Raw genomic sequence first — 13,356 nt, 5'->3', positions numbered from 1 at the left:
ACACACACACACACACACACACACACACACACAACACACACACACAACCCTGAACAGGACGGATAAGCAGAAGAGAATGGATGGATGGATGGATGGATGGATGGATGGATGTAAACTTTGGCTGTATTTATCTGAGAGTAAACAACATAGAGTGCTATATTATCATAACATGACTGCTAATGCTATGATAATAGCAGTCCAGTGGGAAAGAGCCAGTCTGTTTATAGTAATATCAGTCCTAAGGTTGCAGCCTGATTGATTAGCCTGTGTTGGCAGCTTCTGATTGGCTGAATATTGCCTAACATGTTGGTCAGGGATGACTCATGGCCATAAATAGTACAGATTATGACTGTTGAGCAATACCTACTGCTCAGCAATATTGCTCAAATGTAAAAAACATGTTTGTATTATGTCATAATTCCTTGATAGCAGCAATTAATACCTGTACACACAAGTATAGACATTATGTAGTATGCACCCTTGTACTGAGTGCAGTACTTTCTCTAATTTGTTTACCATGGAAATTTTTTGTCTCTGTTCTAGGATGTGGTTCTCAAAATGAAATGAAATGTTAAAGATAATCTCTTACAGCATGATTAAAATCATTTAATGAGCACTTTTAATATTGAAAACATAATAATATTTTTGCTGGAATCTCTATTATAGCTTTACTAACCCAGCGGTGACTAAAGGTATTTGGATAAAAGTTTAGGGCAAGGCCTCCAAGTTAGGGCAAATAGTTTTATATTAAAATAGTTTTGCAGAAGGTAATAAGATGTCCACTGAAAGGTTTTCTATTATGAAATGGGGCTTTAATAGTATCCTGACTTCTACATTTATGTTATATTTCCATTAATGGTGAGAGAATATCCCCATCAGTGACAGGTCTTGTCCATCAAATTTAGCGTAACTTTCAGCCAAGAAAGTCTCGCCGGTCATTATAAAACAGTTATAACAAACATATTTTCTCACAGGCATCAGAGTGCAGCCTGCCTGTGAGCAATGGAGGCAGTAATACTGAGGTTAATGAGCCTTTATCAACACCAGATGCTTTCGGTAAAGACGAGGCACCGTGCCAGTACCTGGCCTGCTGGAAACTGTTCACCCAGCTGTTACACCAACACTGTTATCTGTGTGTATACTCACCAGAGTGTTAGTGGTGGCACCAATATCTAAGTACTGCATCTGATCTGCACTATGTCAGCTTTCTGCTGCTCTGCACTGTGGGTATGATCAGCCACACAGTGCTGCTGACCACCTCCACTCCATGACACCGTGATTGAAAGTGATTGCTAACCACAGGGAATTATAGCTCGCTTCATAATAAAAATCAGGCCATGAGAGAGGATCAGTCTCTTTTAATAATGTCAACAGCTGAAGGTGGACATCGCTCACCATCGATTTCTTACTCATAACTACCTCTTCTTCTCTGAGGCCTCCAATGAGTGAAACAAAGTGCAACAGGTACTGAAAAAAAACAGAAAATATAACAAACGGTACTGTAAGCTTCAAGGAGGGCTGGGTGAATTAAGCAGTTTCCTGTCAGCAGGATGCATTACTCTACTGAAAGCCAGCGACATCACAGGAGCAAAGCAAATGTTAGGGCAGTTTTTTAGGAACATATTGTTCACCTGTCTTTGGTTATTACAAAACAGCTCTTTCATGGAGAGTGCAACCAGCAACCGCTCATCTGAACTACATGAGTGAGCATGTGAGGTCTTTTGTCACATGAAACCACAGACAAAAATCTTTGTGAAAGTTTTAGGCCATCTTTAAAAGTTATACCTTTTTGGCTGACCTGCATGTTTTTTCACACCACTTTCAAAGACCTGAGGGTTAAGACTTGGTTTCAGGGCTAAAGTTAAAAGTGACCTTGGAAGGTGGAAGCATTGTAAAGCCTTAAACTCAATGATTGTCCACATAAATATATTTAGCCAAACCAACTGCAGGTTGTTGTCACTGTAGTTGAAACACTGAGAACTGTTTATCCAAACCACCTCCAACATAGTGCTGTACTTTCTCAGGTCTCTAGAAATACAGTACAATAGGGCAAAGTCCCAAATTGATTTCACCTGAAACCACAGATTGTAATGACCCCACGCCACCTTTCGCACCTTGGCGCATGTGAGTGGGTCACAACAGCCACCTCGAGGGGACATCACCACTGGGGTTTAAATACCTGGGGGTCCCTCCACCTTTTGGTTTGAGAACTCAAGAAGCCTTTTGTATCAGAGGTGGACTTCTCAAGAAACTTAAAGAAGTCCAGTCGCCTTGTTTCAAGCTCCAGGATGACCGACCTGGATGACTGGGAACCTACACAGACACCATGAAATATTTCTTAGTTGTGGCAACAAGGTCACAGTGCAAAAGCTCACTGAATCAGCCAAGAGCAAATAGACCCATCTAGTGGGAGGACCAGGGAGAAACTGCTGAAAATGTGCAAGGCTAGAAATGAGGACTAAACTGAGACAGAAAAGCTCTCTGGCTGGAGATTTCAGATACAGTGAAATGTGTAGAGATGAGACACAATTCAGTCGTTTTTGCTTGTTTAATCCTTGCCAGAGGTCCTGTGTTCATGGCCTGTTGTTGTCAGGACAAGGTAGGTGGTTTTACTATTGTGGCAGACAAGTGTAGTACATCAGTGTATGGTACATTGATGATTACACTACACTTTAAGTATCTTAGTCCAGGAAATCTCTCACCTGTCAGACTGTAAACATCCTCTGGTGTGATTTTAATTTTTGACAGGGGAAGAAACTGCCTCCAAACATTGATGAAAACGCAGAGGAGGGAGATGTGTCTGATGAGGACAGTGCTGATGAGATGGAGGATGACTGCAAGCTGATCAATGGAGATGTATGTAGCCTCATGGTATCTATCAGTTCTATCTAGCAGCAGGATTTGTCCTTTTGTCCAGCAGATGAAATGTGAATTGTGCATGTATTTCCTGTTGCCAATGGTTCATGTTTGAATGTTCTTCTCTCAATTTGCTTTTGTTCCTTTATATATCTCGTGTACTGTTTCTGCTGTTTTCTTCTTCTGTTTGTTTCTTCTCTTTCTTGCTTTTCTTTCCGCTGCTTGTCCTTTGTTCAATTATTGTTTTCTTCTTTCAAAGTGGAAGGTACTGTATAAAAGGCGTACCTGGAATCACCTCAGGAATATCACACATGTGCTATACCTCTCATCCTGTCTCTGAACAATTAAAGTTATAGTCCCAAATCAAACTCCATCACATGTGATGCATAAAGAGCCTTCATCTAGGATCCAAACAGAAGAGTTCAGATTCTCTCTGCTGACGACATTCTCAGGCCACCTGAGACATATAATTGCTCCAGCGTGTCGTGAGTCTACCCCGAGACCTTCTCCCATTAGGACATGGCACCTCACCCAGGAGACGTCCTAGTCAGATGCCCGGACCACCTCAACTGGCTCTAAGTGATGTGGAGGAGCAGCAGCTCTACTCTGAACCCTTCTTGAAAGACTGCACTCCTCACCCTATATCTAAGGGAGAAACCAGCCGCCCTTTGGAGAAAGCTCATTTCTGCCGCTTGTATCCGCAGTCTGGTTCTTTCAGTCACTACCTAAAGCTCATGACCATAACTGAGTGGGCGCATAGATCGACCAGTAAATCAACAGTTTGGCTTTTATGCTCAGATCTCTCTCCACCATGACGGACCGGCTCCAATCCATCTGTCAGTCTCCTGCTTTCCTCTCCTGTCACTCGTGAACAAGACCCCAAGATACTTAAACTCCTCCACCTGGGGCAGCAACTCGTCCCTGAGCCGGAGTGGGCACTCCACTCTTTTCCGGCTGAGGACCACAGTCTCAGACTTGGAGGTGCTAATTCTCATTCCTGTCACTTCACACTCTGCTACGAACCACTCCAGTGTGAGCTGAAGTCAACAGGACCAGATTCTCCATCAGAAGCAGAGATGAGATTCTGAGGCTGCCGAGGCTGAAGCTTTTCACCACTTAGAGTATGAACAGTGTCGGTGACAAAGGGCAGCCTTTTTGGAGTCTAATACCCACTGGAAGCAATTGTTGCTGTCAATGCAGACCAAGTTTTTGCAACAGTTGAACAGGGACTGAATGACTCATAACAACGGGCCAGACACCCCATACTCCTGAATCACCCCCCACAGGATACCCTGAGGCACACAGTCTCCAAGTCCACAAAACACATGTAGACATACACACACACACACACACACACACACACACACACACACACACACACACACACACACCACACACAGGAATATCCTTACGAGCATAAAGAAGTGGTGATCCCTGTTATAGGTGGAGCACTCCCTCTGGTCCTCATTCTTAAAGATGGGAATTACCACCCTATCAATTCTTGATAATGACCTAAATATTTTTGATTGATGTGAATTTTTCTCAAGTACCTAACCTGTGTTTAAGAGCCACCTCATGCCCTCATGCTCGGGCCCTCTGCTAATGTACTATTGCATGTAATTCATTATAAATGATGCAAATCTATCTTTATAAGACAGTTTTATACTTGCCTGCAAAATAAAAAAAATAGTGGAAAATGAACTGTGTTCCCTGCTATACTTGAAAGTCACCCTCACCTGCTTTGTCCCTGCTGTCATTATTCTCTCCATATCTCCTCCTCCAGACGTCAGCCAACAGGAAGCAGGTGGAGAACATGGCTAAGAAAAAGCTGGACAACTTGATGAAGGAGTCCAAGATCCGAGACAGAGAGGACCCGGACAGTTTCACACATCACAGCCCTCCCTCCTGCTGGGCAGCTCACAGATAAACCCAGCAGCAAGGTAAACACAGACAGCAAGTCCTGCATAGCAAACGTTTGATCTCTGTATGTGTTCCAACCCTGTGGACATACGATCTTACTTTCTTTAAGTGCTACAAATCAAGAACTGCAGTAGTGAGTACTAATAACACAATATGAAGACAAGATGGAGCAATAATGACATCTGGGTTCATGTATTTGTTTTTTGGTGTATATGACACAATAACCTGTGTTTAAGCATTCATAATCTAATAATATTTTCAGTTGTTGCTTTAAAAAAAGACACTGCTGAAAAGAGACATTAAATTCAAAATATGCTGTATGAAAGCAGCTGAACATAAGCATGATGTTTTGGATGAAGCAGTCATCCAACACTGTGATCACACTTGTTATAGTGTGGCTATCTGTTAACTATTAACTTGCAGATTAACTTGTGGAGAAGCCAAAAGTTTTAGGTGAACATCAGAACCTGTATATAAAAGATGGACATTAAAGCCAGTGAGGAAGTGGCTTAAATGTGCATTCACTTTGACGGGCAGTAGAAGGCAAGTCTGTGGGAAAGAAGACCCTCAATGACATGTATGTATGTATGTATACATACATACATACATACATACATACATACATACATACATATGCTTGGCTTCTTGTAGTGTGAGTTTGTGATAGGTTTTAATGTGAGGTTTTGCACCACTGGGGAAAAAATCACTGACTTTCTTGCCATAAAAGTGGCACCTGATGAAGTGTATTTCCTTTAGAATCTTTGAGCTCTTTAATGCACCATAACTAGCCTTCCATATTTATCATGAGTCTAAAGATGGAGTTCCATCTTTAGCAGTAATCTTAACAAAAACAGTTAAAGTGTCTTCTGTTTAAACATCCCAAACAAATGCTGTTCAGTCCAGTTAGAGGTGGAAATGTAGATTTAAGCTGGTGATACATTTTCTTCTTATTTCAGATGAATTGTTGCCTAAAAGCATACATGTTTCCTGTCTTGTCAGGGTAAAAGTAAGGATGGGATCAACACCGCAGATGTGGCTAATCCTACCAGCAGTAACAAGCGCACGGGTCGCTCCTTCATAGAGAGCTTCTCTAAATGCAAGGTTGGCCTTTTTAAAAGTTAAACCTTTATTCAGTTTCCTGCACGTTACCCCGACTTTCTGTGAAGAGAAGAAAGGAGCAATTGTTTTCAGCACTGATGCTGTACAACAGATTTCATGACATGGTTGCTGCATTACTCTACAATAAAAGAATATAAGTATTGAATTAGAACAATTTAAATGGGCAATTAAATTTATAATTTCAGTTCAGCTGCAAGAGAAATTATAGTGCTGTCTTCAAGCTGATTATTACGACCTTTTTTGTACATTATGCTTGTTGGAATTCAGAAATTATTTTGAAGTAGATTACAACAAATTCATGCATGAACAAAAAATTGTCCACATTAGCATGCAGAATTAAAATAACAGACTCGATGCCGTGAGTAGAAGGGCCTAATTTGTGTTTAATGTGGTGCAATTGTTAAAAGGTGTTGTGTTTAGTTCTTAAATCATCTGTTCAGGTGAAGACAGCAACGGCCTGCTGTCGCTTAAATATCAAAAATATTTAAATAAATGCACAGATTTTTTGTGCTAGTTAAAGCAGGAACCAATTAATCAATTTATGAATATACTGTCTTCCTGTATTTGATATTGAGTTAATTGGTTGCTCTTACAAAAGAGATTTTTAGATGTAAATATTAATCTTGATTAATCTCTAATGATAAATTATTTGCAGCCTTTGCTTTGATGACAAAAAGACTTTTTTCCAGTTTGTTGCAGCCTTAAGTTTGGGCCAGTTATACATTTTATCAAAAGCATCCAAGATGGTTTTTTTAAACCTCATCTTCCTGTCTTTTCAAAACTGGAGAGAAAACTCTTTCAGCGGTCTTCTGTGGTCCTCATTCCTCAGAAAAAGGCATCCAAGCTGAAAAAGACGTCAAGCTTTGAAGACACAGACACAGACCAAGAAAGCACAAGTGGCACTTCCCGCGCTCCACTGCATCATAGCAAGTATGACACACACACACACACACACCATCTAGTTCAATATTTCATACAGACACAAATGCACAGATGCACTTGTATGCAAGATGTTAACACAGAGCTGCTGTAATTGCTGCCAAAGGGCATTTAGAGCTAAGTGAAGGGGTCTGATAACACTGAGTGCGTATTTTAGTCTGTTGCATATTTCAAACTGTATTTGTTTGGTAGTTGTGGAGAATTGTGTGCCGACTGCTTTGGGGGGGAAAAAGGAATGAAATCACTTTTTAGACAAATCTGAAATGTGGCAGTTTCGATAGAACGCTCCACTATGCTGAAGACATGCAGCCCACACCCACTGCAACAAAGCAGCACTCAAAGTCTTCAGTCTTTATTTTGAGGATGTTAAATACTAAATAACCAAAAATATATTTAGAGTTTTATTTAGTATCCCACCCCATGATGATGATGATCATTATTATTATTGTTATTATTATTATTATTAAAGTCATAAGAGGGCCCTCACACCTCAGTGCACGTTGAAGTGCTGCAGCTGAGCCATGCTTGCTGTTGCCCAGGGATGCTGTAGAGGAGGAGTGTCATGTGGATGTGTTAACCCCAGGATGCTAATAAGGTCTTCCTACTTTCTGTAGGGTTTGGGTGATGGGCCTATAGTCTTTTGTACACACGCAGTGGGGAAAAATAAGTATTTGATACACTGCTGGTTTTGCAAGTTTCCCACCTACAAAGAATGGAGAGGTCTGCAGTTTTTATCGTAGGTACATATCAATAAAAATCCAGAAAATCACATTGTATGATTTGTAAATAATCAATTTGCATTTTATTGCATGAAATAAGTATTTGATCCAATAGAAAAGCAGAACTTAATATTTGGTACAGAAACCTTTGTTTGCAGTTACAGAGGTCAGACGTTTCCTGTAGTTCTTGACCAAGTTTGCAGACACTGCAGCAGGATTTTGGCCCGCTCCTCCATACAGATCTTATCCACATCGTTCAGGTTTCGGGGCTGTCGCTGAGCAACATCGAGTTTCAGCTCCCTCCAAAGATTTTCTATTGGGTTCATTTTTTTTGATTTGCCATTTTGGCAAATTCCTGGCGTTACACTTTTTCAGATGCCTCCTAGAGTTTTAATGGGATCAACTTCCTATTTGGTCAGTCTAAACTACAGACGTAGTTAAATGTAAATTGCGACCCTTTTGAATTTTGGTTGAAGGGTGTGTCTGTGGCACTGTGGCAAATTTTGATCATTTGCCCTGAAATTTTAAGTTGCTGTCCTTTCCCAATCTGAAACAAACTTCTCTAGTGTAATAAAGGTCCGCCTCTAATCAAATCCCTATGATATTATTTAATGATGGTCACAGCGCTACCTAGTGGCAACAGGAAATGACACGTTTTACACTTTTGAGGCACAGCTTCAAGGTGGTTGAACAAACCCATCTCAGATTGGATGAGGAGAGCCTTACAGAGTTGGTCTTACATCACTTTGAAAACTGGCACCATGGAAAATTTCAGAAGATTCTGGAGTTTGACATCAGTCTTCAGGATAGCGACAAACAGCATCACCATGTTGGTCCAGATGTTTCAATTTGGGTTCAGATGTATTCTATAAAATTTAAATAAACATTATTTATATGTACAGGTGAGTGACCCACTCAAGGCATTGCATGATGCAAGAAGGAATCACCTGCCTTTTATATTAATATCATGAATATTAATGCAGGGTGTCATCAGACTAAGCAAGAACAGTCAACTGTTACACACAGGAATATTATAGTAGGGTGGCAGTGCATAGACCTCTTATTACAAAAATGAACAGACATTTGAGTGTTCAGCTTTGCAAAAACTACAAAGGCACTGGTCTACAGAAATATGTAGGCAAGTATTTCCTCGTGGAAACCAGGAGAACAGTACAGGTCTGAGCCTTGAGACAGTCTGGAGTGTTCACCTCCTATGATGAAACATTTCTATCCTGATGGGAGTGGTCTTTGCCAGCATGACAGTGCCTCAGCCATAGGACCTGAGGGCTTACTAAAAGGTATCAACCCAAATACCTATGGGTGACCGCCATGTTAGACGGCATGCTCCACCAACATCACTGAAACCCAAGTGAAAGAATATCTGTTGAGACTTGAAGGAAACCAAAACCAACACTTTATATTTGTTTTCTTTTTCCTGTCACCTGTTTGAATGCATGTGTGACCTTTGTCAACTTTACAGAAAGAAGAAGACCATGAAGCTGTCCAGAGCTCTGTCAGATCTGGTCAAGTACACACGGTCTGTGGGTCTCTATGACATTGAGGCACAAGGTGAGCAGTTCTCTTTATTCAACACATTTTTTAGCTTTACTCTTTTAAGCAACTGAGCATTGTTAACCTAATGCTAGCTGCATATTGGGGACAGTACAATATAAATGTATCATACTCATACTTGCATTTATAAAGCATTTTTCTAGTCTTACTGCACACAAAAAGGTCTAGAGAAATTCTTTGATTCTTTAATGTTAGAGATACATTTGGTATTGATTACACTATTTCCATGGTACATTAACAGTGTAAATTTTTACCAGCTCATCCCTACTTTGTAACTTTTGAAGTAAGTGGAAGTTTATGAGGCTCAGGAAGAAATCAAAGATGTATTTGTGCTGTCTCTAGCAGCTTACTGTGGCTGGCAGGTGTCGTCTCTGAGTGAGACCAAAGCCCACCAGGTGATGCAGCAGAAGGCGACGGCTTTCATTCAGTTCAACCAGCGGCAGCTGACACGTATCTATCCTTCTTCTTACCGTGTGGACTCCTCCAACTTCAACCCTCAGCCCTTCTGGAATGCTGGTTGTCAGCTTGGTATGATCCCCTCCCCACATGTGCTTTACACTGCACACACTGCATTTCATATAGTCAAACATTTAGGATATGAACTGATTCCCTCTGTTGTCACAGTCATTAATGATTCTGCAGTTTGTCAAGACTTTTTCTAAACTGCTGCAGCTGCTGCTGATGGCTTTTGCTTTAACAACAGTGTCTATTATCCAGCACATTAAAATAAAAACTTTCAGTCTATCAACAATAATGAAGTCAAATACTTTGATTTCAGTTGCACTAAACTACCAGTCTGAAGGCCGGGTCCTCCAGCTCAACAGAGCCAAATTCTACAGCAACGGCAACTGTGGCTACATCCTCAAACCTGCCAGCATGTGTGAAGGTCAGGACACGTTTGTCATTTCATTTTCACTTTTATCCACTTTCATATTTCTAGAATGGGAGTTAATTCGATGAGTTTAGTTTATTTTTGACAAAGTATTAACGCTTAAGATAAGACACTGGAGGAGAGAGATTATCCATAACTGTACAGAAGGTGTTCTTTAAGGCAGAGGTCCCCAACCCCCGGGCCGTGGACCGGTACCGGGCCGTGGGACATTTGGGACCGGGCCGCACATAAAGAATAAATAACTTAAATTATTTCCGTTTTACTTATTATCTGCGCCTAAACTATATTTTATTTTGAAAAATGGGCGGATTCGCTCTCGTTACTTCCCTCCATGACTTCCTCTTGACGTGTCAAGACGTTTCTGCTCACATGATACGTCACCGCTAAAATTAAACCCAGAAGCTTCAGGCCTGTCTAACGAAATCGGTTGGTTGACCTACATAACGCTTCTTTAAATTTTTGAGTGCTCAACAAGAGTAGAAAAGCGCTATGTAAGAACTAGTCCATTTACCATTTTTTTTTTTTTTTTATCAACACCGGGGATAGCAGTGAGGTAGACCCAGCCATCAAACTGACTCTCCAGCGCTTGACACCGCGGCTCTGCAGCCACGCTCCATGTGAAATCGGCCGAACCCAGTCAAACCAGAAGCAGCAAAAATGAGTATCAGAGAAACAAGCTCAGGGGGCTTACACTGATTCAGTGTTATGGTGAGTTGTATTTTTCATGCGCTTTATACAGTAAACATCACCTAAGTCGAAGTCGCACAAATCGGGTTTTCGCTCTAGTTGGATGGCATCTGCAGGTCCTGATTTTTTCTAACATTAATTCCAATAAAATCATCACATAAATCCGTCGGATATTCACCTACCTCGGATGAAAAATCTGGTCCCATTGTAATAAATTTCCAGTTAAATGTGATCGCATAAACTGGATGAGTTTAGCGCTAAAACCCTCCTCAGCTCCTGTCCGCCCACTTCCATGCATCGGCTCGTTCGTGCACAACTACACACACACTAACAACGCCTGGAAATTGTTTTAGTGTTTATATCAGTTCATTTCACCGGGGACAATCGTGGCAAGTGTAAGCTACAAACTTGCACTTACGAGTAAAATTTCAGATTATAAAATTTGCAGAAGCAAATTCATAGATGAAGCAGAAGCCATTGCAGCGAAATTCGATAATAGACCCCAAACTGGGCCATTTGAATCCGACTGAGGTGATTTCTACTGTATTTGTTTTTGCGGTGTATCTTATTTTGAAGGCATGTTTTACCATGGCTCTAACAGCTGACCAGGGAGCGCTGTGGGCAGAGAGCCTGTTATTCATGTTGAGGCGGGATGTTACGAGAACGCTGCTGATAGAGTTGCATACAAATACAAAGTGGATTCACGTTTTTTTATTATACGTAGAAAATATCACACTTGGTTATGGTCGTATCATTTATTTTGACATATTTATTCGCCACACCTTAAAAGCCGGTCCGTGGAAATATTTTCTAACACTAAACCGGTCCGCGGCTCAAAAAAGGTTGGGGACCACTGGTTTAAGGATTTAAAAGTGTTATTGACATAAGCAGTACGGTAGGTGTGTGCGTGTGTGTGTGTGTGGTGTGTGTGTGGTGTGTGTGGTGTGTGTTGTTTTGTTTGTTTGTTTGTTTGTTTGTTTAAAACTACAGTAAGTTGGTTCCTAACTGGTGCTCATTTTTCTGCATTAGTATCTGTTTTTTTGCCCTCCCTCTCCTTCACTGTCCGTTGCTTCACTTGACTTGTCTAATGTCTGTGAACATACATTTACATCAGTTCAGTTGCAGATATTGAGCCAGTGTACTCTGGCATTTCAGCATCGTGAGGTCAGTGTTCAGTGGTCTTAAATATTTCAGTTGTGTGGATTCTAGAGGATTGAAAAAGTACAGTTATGTTTATGGGATTACACTGAATCATGAAAGATTAGCTCTTTAAAAGAACCTTTGTGCTTTTTAAATAGTGTTACAAAACTGACAGTTGAATTGGTTTTGAAGAAATCTGTCATTTTATTACAATAATGATCACAAATGATGTGCAATCTTTTTACCCACTGCAGGTGCCTTTAACCCCAATTTGGAGGACCCAATGCCCGGTAAGATGAAGAAACAGCTGGTTTTAAAAGTCATTAGTGGACAACAGCTGCCCAAACCCAAAGACTCCATGCTGGGAGACAGAGGAGAGGTAGGACCAGGTTTATTTAAAAGGACTTAGCTTCCAGGACTTAGCTTTAGGGTGGCCATGCTGACTTTTGTACACCATCGAAAGCACCAACAGTGGGCATGTGAGTATCAGAACTGGGCCACAGAGCAATGGAAGAAGGAGGCCTGGTCTGATAATCACATTTCTTCAAAGTAAAACATCTGTCATGCTACTCTTATCTTTAAAAGTAAATAGTGCCCAGAGAGAGAGCTCTCTTAGTGGAGGTTTGTGCTCTCTGTGAGGTGAATGCTTAAATGCTATTCACTGCAATATACTGACTTAGATTCAGCACCACTGTTGAAGAGGGCTGTCTTATTAATTTAGAAAATAATAAAAATAAAAAAACTGCACACATGGTCCTTGATGTTGTCTATTTGCCAGATCAGAGTGAATGGGTGCACTTGCATAATTAGAACAAATGAACTTAAATCAATAGTCTCAGATCAGAGGGCAGTAATACAAGGACTGACAGCTCACTCTCAATTCTTTAACTCGTAAGAATCAGAATGTTATGTAGGTAACATCTGGACTGATGGGGCTTGCGTTTACAAACAGCATTGTAGTCATTATGACCTCCACCAAGGAGCCTGTGTTTTTGGTAGTGTGTGTCTGTTTGTAAACACAATAGCTAGAAAAGTTTTGAATAATTCTGATAAAACTTCGTAGAGGCGTAGAGTGTGGTCATGTTAACTATGCGTTCAGATTTGGCTTACATCTACCAAGGTCTTCAAGTCAACTTACTGTTAATGTGGATTCTAAATATCACATTATAGTTTACATCTAAATGTCAGGTTACATTTGAGCTCTGAATTTTGCTTTTACATCTCATAACTGCCTTTCAAGTTGAAATGCATTATACTTTAAAGAAAGTAGTAACAAAAGGGAATGAGCTGCTTAATTAGAAATACACACTGTTCAAAAAATTAAAGGAATACCTTCTAATCACAGTACAACATCAAGTTAATTAAACTTCTGTGATATTGATCTGTTCAGTTAAGTAGTAGAGGGTGTTTTTAAAGAAATTAACAACAGCTTAACAGCCCTGACCCTCTTGTCTCTGGCACCCCCCCCCCCCCCCCCCCCCACCCACCACCCAACCATATTGCTATCCTGGC

At 40.8% G+C, this 13,356-nt stretch overlaps 1 protein-coding gene across 1 annotated transcript in view; it reads left to right on the top strand.

Annotated features, from left to right (window-relative positions):
- Positions 1-2,593: 2,593 nt before the first annotated feature.
- LOC115775370 (1-phosphatidylinositol 4,5-bisphosphate phosphodiesterase eta-2-like) overlaps positions 2,594-13,356 on the top strand; it is a gene marked incomplete at its 5' end in the record, with an annotated part of 36,367 nt that continues 25,604 nt past the window's right edge. The window contains 10 exon segments of the mRNA XM_030722903.1: positions 2,594-2,599; positions 2,749-2,856; positions 4,640-4,744; positions 4,746-4,796; positions 5,776-5,877; positions 6,725-6,825; positions 9,034-9,122; positions 9,471-9,653; positions 9,904-10,011; positions 12,099-12,223. Coding sequence (XP_030578763.1) covers positions 2,594-2,599; positions 2,749-2,856; positions 4,640-4,744; positions 4,746-4,796; positions 5,776-5,877; positions 6,725-6,825; positions 9,034-9,122; positions 9,471-9,653; positions 9,904-10,011; positions 12,099-12,223 — 978 coding nt within the window.

This window comes from Archocentrus centrarchus, unplaced genomic scaffold (genome assembly GCF_007364275.1).
Source record: "Archocentrus centrarchus isolate MPI-CPG fArcCen1 unplaced genomic scaffold, fArcCen1 scaffold_110_ctg1, whole genome shotgun sequence".
Classification (NCBI taxonomy): domain Eukaryota; kingdom Metazoa; phylum Chordata; class Actinopteri; order Cichliformes; family Cichlidae; genus Archocentrus; species Archocentrus centrarchus.
Note: the sequence above shows the minus strand (reverse complement) of the source record. Positions and strands in the feature narration are given on the sequence as shown.